Raw genomic sequence first — 8,449 nt, 5'->3', positions numbered from 1 at the left:
AGGATTTAATATTTTATATTAAAACTAGGTGTTGTGTATTTCTTAATTTGGATATATATCATAATAAAGTTTTTCTTATGTAAAAATCTTTTAAGGTAATTGTGGAATTTTTTTAATTGTGTCACATTTAATGGTTATATTTATGCATAGTGGCTTTATACTGTCAGCCTTAACTGGAACGCGTTAAGTTTCAGGTTACGCTCAAGTAGAAAACTGTATAGTGGTCTAAATTGTTCAATAATATATTTTTCTCAGTTTTTGAGTACAATATAAATTTTCTTTGTGTACATCTGTAACACTGATTGAAGATAACTTATATTTGTGTGCTCTCTAAGTAAGGTAAACCATATTATGTATTTATTGTTAAAACTATTATGTTGATTGTCATGACTTTTTAATAACTTTATTGTGAAGATTGTTTTGCTATGTTTGCTTGAAATTTGTATTTAGAACTTACTTGAACCCCCTAGAGTAACTGATATTTATGAGATATTGTTGGGATTATGGCCGAAAACATCATTAACAGTATAGTGTAATGAACCAATTTCATGGTTATGAAATAAAAACACTTACTTGAATTTAGTTTAATGAGAACATTTGTGACAGAAATATGATACAAATTACTGTCTCCTTTATCAGAGCCTTTGGAAAAAACAATGTACGCAGCATTTAGTAAAGTGATGTTATATGTCTCAGAAACATAGTGTTTACATGCAACAATTATTGTATAACTTGTTTTTTTCATTGTTACATTTCTTGTAGATCCGATCTAAACTTCTCACTTCTTTGAAAGAAGTACCTTTACATAGTACACCAGCTGTAAAACAAACAGCAGCTGTTCTAACTTCTGTTCTCAGTGGAAATCCAAAGGAAGTTACAATTGATTCCAAAGTATGTTGTTCACATCATATTAAAGCAGATATGCCTTCCTTAGGTTAAACATATAATCTTTGAATTACGTTGTCTTTCAAATCCATAAATATTGATTGCAAAAATTTAATCGTCGCTCATATAAAGACAAGGAATGACTGTCATTTCAGTTTGCATAGGTTTCTTTTTTATTCATCTTGCATATGAATTGGATTTTCAGTAAATTATTTTTGATTTATTAGATGATCCACAGACTTAAAAAATAGAACTAAAATTAATTTAAATAATACATACTTGTACAGTGTACGTCATACTTGGAATGCATCCATTAAATAAATGATTTAGGTTATATGCAGCAAAATTTTTTATATAATTTTGTAAAATTGATGCAAGTTGTTAGTTATGTGATTTGTAATCTCACTGTTTGACAGGAAAATAAAACCCTTACAACTGAAGTTAAACAAATCGTCAAGAAGAATTAGACTTGATAGTTGTGATCAGGGGGGGGGGAAATTCTGAAAAAAAAAAAAGGTAGAGATTTTAAATTGGATTAAGTGAACCTGTTTTTGAGAAAGAAAACAAAAGGTATATGTGTGAACAAACAAACTGACAAAGCACCTCAAAATAAGTGTTGGTACCATGACCACCTTGCAAAATAAGTCCAGGTACTCTGGTTGTGATACATCAAAGATTCTTGATATATGAAAGAAGTATATTGTTAGAAATAGTAATTTTATTTTTATTTGTGACATAAAGTTTTTATAAGTGCCTAATATTGTTTAATGGGAGGGAATAGACGTTTTTATGTAGTCATAAAAGAATATATATAAATCGTTGCTAGTTGAACCATATATTGATGTCTTAATATACAAAAAAAGGCTTAGAATATAATATCCACTATCATAAACTACTTAAGGCACATAAGAATGCAGCTGAACTAAGTAAAGAAAGAAATATTACATAATTGGTAAACAAATTCGTTAATAACAAGAAATGGTAATTGCTACCTCAAAACATGTGGTTCTTCTGGTAGTTAAGCATATGTGTAAAGTTTATAAAGAAAGATTATTTTGAAAGGAAATCTATATTTTTTTATGGAAATAGGCTATATAAGCTGTATAAAGATACGTTTTTGTTTTCCCAAATTTATTAAGTCGACTAATATCTTCTTGAGTCAAATACCCTGTCCTCTTCCACCATTTCTATTTATTTACTTCAACATACAGTTTGTTAGTTTTAGGAACTGTTAATTGTATTTACACTCAAGTAGTGTGAAATGTTAGCATTTCCAAAATATGTTTAATTTAAATCTGTATTTTAGAAATAGGGGACTATGAAAAAAATGTATAATCTGTTTCTGTACAAATGTGCTGAAAATTCTGGATGCGCTTTTGTGTTACTGTTAAAATATTACAATATATATATACATGTTATCATAAACTTAGCCTGAAAAACAAAATAAAAAACACTTTGAAACTGTAGATTTACGTAGCTTTAAAAGTATGTGTTTTGTATATACAGCTCAGAGAAGTCTGTTTGATGTATTGATAGTTCTGAATGTTTTGAAGTACCAGATATTTACATTACAGTTTTGATTTATTCTGTTACAAAGCAGGTCACTAACAAATATTTTGCCAAGTATAACAAACTATAAAATAATAATACATTGTATCAATGAACATGTTTTGAGTAAGAGTAGCATTATATTGGTCAGTATTTATGAACAGCTTTATCTCACTGGTTTCTTCTTTTTATAGGATAAAGCAGCATCTATCCTAGATGATGTAACATCAAAATTAATTGAAGAGGGAAATTCGAAAAGTATTTCTTCAAAAGAATTTTTAGATGTATCCAAGTACGTCTGAAATGTTACAATTTTAAATCAATTTTTAATTCTTGTGACTAATTACAAATCTTTTTATAAATGAAATAAAATTATTTCACTATTGTGCTGTGACATTTGGAAATGCTGTCTCCCTCGAAATCTTATTTTACGTATTTATTCAGGATTTTTTAAAATTCTTTGTGCTGGTGTTTTGAACCTTGTTAATGACATTCTTATAAGCTGAATGTGTGTTGGAGATTGTAAAACTTGCATTAATTTTCTACATGAGGACTATCTGTGCTAGCCATCCCTAATTTAGCAGTGTAAGACTAGAGGGAAGGCAGCTTGTCATCACCATCCACTATCAACTCTTGGGCTGCTCTTTTACCAACAAAGAGTGAGATTGATCATCACATTATAATGTCCCCACAGCTGAAAGGGAGAGCATGTTTACTGTGATGAGGATTTAAACCCGAGACCCTAAGATTACAAGTCGAGTGCCCTAACCACCTGGTTTGAAATAGAACTGTAGCAAAGTCAGAAATCGTTGGTACTGTATACTACAAAAGAGTGAGATATGTGATACCTTGATACCACACTAGAGAAACTTCTTGAATGCCAATATATGATACAGGTTACCTTAATGTCCATTGTACTTTGAATTAAGCTAAAACTGAAGAATAATTGTTAGAAATAAGAAACATATATGTAATTTTTTTTCATATATCTTAGATGTGTTGTTAGTGGAATGTCAGCTCTGCTTAATACCACTGTTGGAAATGCTACTGTAGTTAGCGAAGTTGACAACACAGAATATTACAGAGAGCCAGAGTATGATAGTTATGTATATCCAGACCCTGAAGAAGAAGAAGAGAAGACACAACAAAAGAAAGTACAAATATTTTTTTAAACAATCGTAAGAGAGTTTCAAACTGTGAGGTTTTTATGTTTTTTTTAAGATATGCCGACATAATCACTGCATATCCAAGCCTTTTGAGACCAATAATTATTATACAGTATGACTACTTTCAATGCTCTAAGTTTGTTTATCCTACATTAGTATGCTGATCAGCTAGTCTGGTCTCAGAATTAAAGAAGTTATGAACATTTATAACAGAATATAAGTATAACCTTCTTTTCTCTTTTATTCGTTGAGAAAATCAATGCTGTGAGCTCTTGTATGAGACTGATGAAAAGTTTGATTATAAATCTAATTTTATACCTCTGGATGTAAGATAACCTAAACTCTTGTTTGTTAATGTAAGATGAAAGGCTAAATTAGAAAATATAGAATTACTGATAGAATATGACAATAGTTGCTCAAAGAACTTACGCTGGAGGTTGGTGTGGGTGGATTTCTGAGTTCTTAGTATAATGATTTGAAAACACATGTAAATTTCAATTAGAATTGTGTAAATTTATTGTAAAAACTTATAATATGGTTTTATATGTATGTACATGTAGTTATAAAAGTTGTACACAGAAATTCTTTTTTTTTTTGGTATACTAACCAGCTGTGCTGTAGTAACCGTTACCAGATTTTGATGATTTAGAGTACATATTTTAAATAAGTTATATATGCTTTATAAGATTACACACAAACAAAACATTTCAAATATTACTTGTCGAGAAAATAACTTAGAGCTCGAAACTTGTAGGCATTGTTGTTCAAGCTTGAAAGATAACTTACCAGTTCTTTTAAATACTGTACAATTAATAGAAATTCTATGGAGTTTTGAGTTTGTTTTACTTCACCATATTGTAAACTAAATTAATTTAGGTATGTTAAGAATATTACAACATTTCATCAAATTCTTTATTCAGTGTCATGTGGATGATCAACTGTTTAATGATTCTCTTTAGAGTAGAATTTCTGTTAGTTGTTTAAATACAAATCATCATAATGTTGCAGATTGTTTAAGATCAGTTTTCTAAATAATAAACAGGAATTTAATTCACCATTGTTTAAGATTACAAAACTTTTCAACACCCAGAGTGGCTGATGTTTTAGTCCTAAGTCTTTATTAATTCCAATAACTGGACTGTATTTTTTCTTTATTATGAGTACTTTTTTATAACATTTAGTGTTTGTATTGATGTGTAGAACTTACAGTTTACTCTGTTTAATTTCTTTGTGGATTTTCAAGGATAGGACACAAAATCAACATTTTCATATTGTTGGAAAAAAAACATTATATTTGTATTATTTCATATAATGTTTTAATGGACATTCTACTTTCTCAAGTATGTTTTATTGACACCATTTTAGAACCTCACCATAATCTATGTCACCATGTCCAGTCATGCTCTGCCTGATGACCATGATACTGAAAATAGCCCTGCAGCATACTTTCAGTTGCAAAAGGCTTCAGTGTGAGGCTTTCATGTTCAAAACATACCACTTCTCCCTGCTGTTTTCCAGAGTCCATCCAGTGTATGATGACAGAGGTTTCCTAGTGGCCATTTCAACAGTGTGATTGCACAGAAATCCATGAGTGATGCATACAGCATCTTGACAGAAAGGTCTTTGCATTCTCCACACTCCAGCTGCTTGAAGTATGCAATAAGTAAACATGAGATATGACTGAAAACCTTATTTTTGTGAAATCATACCCAAATGACATTGTTTCCAGAATATCCTTCATTATTATATTGCCTGAGACACATAGACAGCTTTTGTCTCTGATCTTTATGTTCATGGATTTTCACCTGTTACTGGATGCCACACTTTGCTTACCATGCCTTGGGTATGACTTATAGCACATCTCTTTTTGGATGGTCTTGATGTTCCAAGTTGATCAGTATTACTTTGTTTCCTGATACCATAAAGTACAAGAGATATCCTTATCTTAGAAGTTCTAAATTCTCCATCTTTATATCTGTTTTTAATCTGCATGTACAGGTGTTTTCCATTAGCAGAAGCTGTTACCTACCCTTCCTGAAAGTGGTATAGTTTTAATAAGATCATATGACCTGTGAAATGCTGAACATCAAAAAGTAGTTCTGATGTACCATTCCACCACAGCTTCAGTTGTCACACAACTCAGTTATTTACATTTTAAAAATCACTTTAATATAATGTACTCAACACTTAACAGCACACATGTTGTCATTGTAATATATTGACAAATATAATAAAAAATAAAACTTATAATAGAAGTTGGTTAACTGTCTACTTTTTAACAGTAATATTCTGATTCAAATTACCCAGGTGATATAATATCACCAGAAAAAAAACAAACTTATTCAGTTTTACTAGAGCGTTTCTCAAATTTAATTATAACATTTTTGAAAAGGAAGATATGATTGATGATATAAACATGACAGCTGGAACACAAGGAAGATGTTGATTTGATAGTGATGTAAATTACTACAAGAAAAATCATTGCTTTCTGACATCCAAAGTCTTCACTGTGAGACACACTTTCTCTGCACTGCAGCTTTCTGACATCCAAAGTCTTCACTGTGAGACACACTTTCTCTGCACTGCAGCTTTCTGTCATCCAAAGTCTTCACTGTGAGACATACTTTCTCTGCACTGCAGCTTTCTGTCATCCAAAGTCTTCACTGTGAGACACACTTTCTCTGCACTGCAGCTTTCTGTCATCCAAAGTCTGCACTGTGAGATACACTTTCTCTGCACTGCAGCTTTCTGTCATCCAAAGTCTGCACTGTGAGATACACTTTCTCTGCACTGCAGCTTTCTGTCATCCAAAGTGTTCACTGTGAGACACACTTTCTCTGCACTGCAGCTTTCTGTCATCCAAAGTCTTCACTGTGAGACATACTTTCTCTGCACTGCAGCTTTCTGTCATCCAAAGTGTTCACTGTGAGACACACTTTCTCTGCACTGCAGCTTTCTGACATCCAAAGTCTGCACTGTGAGATACACTTTCTCTGCACTGCAGCTTTCTGTCATCCAAAGTCTGCACTGTGAGATACACTTTCTCTGCACTGCAGCTTTCTGTCATCCAAAGTCTTCACTGTGAGACACACTTTCTCTGCACTGCAGCTTTCTGTCATCCAAAGTGTTCACTGTGAGACACACTTTCTCTGCACTGCAGCTTTCTGTCATCCAAAGTCTTCACTGTGAGACACACTTTCTCTGCACTGCAGCTTTCTGTCATCCAAAGTGTTCACTGTGAGACACACTTTCTCTGCACTGCAGCTTTCTGTCATCCAAAGTCTTCACTGTGAGACACACTTTCTCTGCACTACAGCTTTCTGACATCCAAAGTCTTCACTGTGAGACACACTTTCTCTGCACTGCAGCTTTCTGTCATCCAAAGTGTTCACTGTGAGACACACTTTCTCTGCACTGCAGCTTTCTGTCATCCAAAGTCTTCACTGTGAGACACACTTTCTCTGCACTACAGCTTTCTGACATCCAAAGTCTTCACTGTGAGACACACTTTCTCTGCACTACAGCTTTCTGACATCCAAAGTCTTCACTGTGAGACATACTTTCTCTGCACTGCAGCTTTCTGTCATCCAAAGTCTTCACTGTGAGACACACTTTCTCTGCACTGCAGCTTTCTGACATCCAAAGTCTTCACTGTGAGACACACTTTCTCTGCACTGCAGCTTTCTGTCATCCAAAGTGTTCACTGTGAGACACACTTTCTCTGCACTGCAGCTTTCTGTCATCCAAAGTGTTCACTGTGAGACACACTTTCTCTGCACTACAGCTTTCTGACATCCAAAGTCTTCACTGTGAGACACACTTTCTCTGCACTGCAGCTTTCTGTCATCCAAAGTGTTCACTGTGAGACACACTTTCTCTGCACTGCAGCTTTCTGTCATCCAAAGTCTTCACTGTGAGACACACTTCTCTGCACTACAGCTTTCTGTCATCCAAAGTGTTCACTGTGAGACACACTTTCTCTGCACTGCAGCTTTCTGTCATCCAAAGTGTTCACTGTGAGACACACTTTCTCTGCACTGCAGCTTTCTGTCATCCAAAGTGTTCACTGTGAGACACACTTTCTCTGCACTGCAGCTTTCTGTCATCCAAAGTCTTCACTGTGAGACACACTTTCTCTGCACTGCAGCTTTCTGTCATCCAAAGTCTTCACTGTGAGACACACTTTCTCTGCACTACAGCTTTCTGACATCCAAAGTCTTCACTGTGAGACATACTTTCTCTGCACTGCAGCTTTCTGTCATCCAAAGTCTTCACTGTGAGACACACTTTCTCTGCACTGCAGCTTTCTGACATCCAAAGTCTTCACTGTGAGACACACTTTCTCTGCACTGCAGCTTTCTGTCATCCAAAGTCTTCACTGTGAGACACACTTTCTCTGCACTGCAGCTTTCTGACATCCAAAGTCTTCACTGTGAGACACACTTTCTCTGCACTGCAGCTTTCTGTCATCCAAAGTCTTCACTGTGAGACACACTTTCTCTGCACTGCAGCTTTCTGTCATCCAAAGTCTTCACTGTGAGACACACTTTCTCTGCACTGCAGCTTTCTGTCATCCAAAGTCTTCACTGTGAGACACACTTTCTCTGCACTGCAGCTTTCTGTCATCCAAAGTGTTCACTGTGAGACACACTTTCTCTGCACTGCAGCTTTCTGACATCCAAAGTCTGCACTGTGAGATACACTTTCTCTGCACTGCAGCTTTCTGTCATCCAAAGTCTGCACTGTGAGATACACTTTCTCTGCACTGCAGCTTTCTGTCATCCAAAGTCTTCACTGTGAGACACACTTTCTCTGCACTGCAGCTTTCTGTCATCCAAAGTGTTCACTGT

At 34.5% G+C, this 8,449-nt stretch overlaps 1 protein-coding gene across 1 annotated transcript in view; it reads left to right on the top strand.

The window, feature by feature from the left end:
- The window catches only part of LOC143245992 (uncharacterized), a 64,437-nt gene that overhangs the window by 41,521 nt on the left and 14,467 nt on the right, over nt 1-8,449 (top strand). Inside the window, exons 11-14 of the mRNA XM_076492243.1 lie at nt 336-339; nt 763-891; nt 2,628-2,725; nt 3,428-3,587. Of these exons, the coding sequence (XP_076348358.1) occupies nt 336-339; nt 763-891; nt 2,628-2,725; nt 3,428-3,587 (391 nt within the window). The remainder of the gene's footprint in view (nt 1-335; nt 340-762; nt 892-2,627; nt 2,726-3,427; nt 3,588-8,449) is intronic.

The sequence above is a fragment of the Tachypleus tridentatus genome, chromosome 3, assembly GCF_004210375.1.
Source record: "Tachypleus tridentatus isolate NWPU-2018 chromosome 3, ASM421037v1, whole genome shotgun sequence".
NCBI lineage: Eukaryota > Metazoa > Arthropoda > Merostomata > Xiphosura > Limulidae > Tachypleus > Tachypleus tridentatus.
The sequence above is the reverse complement of the archived record's forward strand: the minus strand, read 5'-3'. Positions and strand labels throughout refer to the sequence as shown.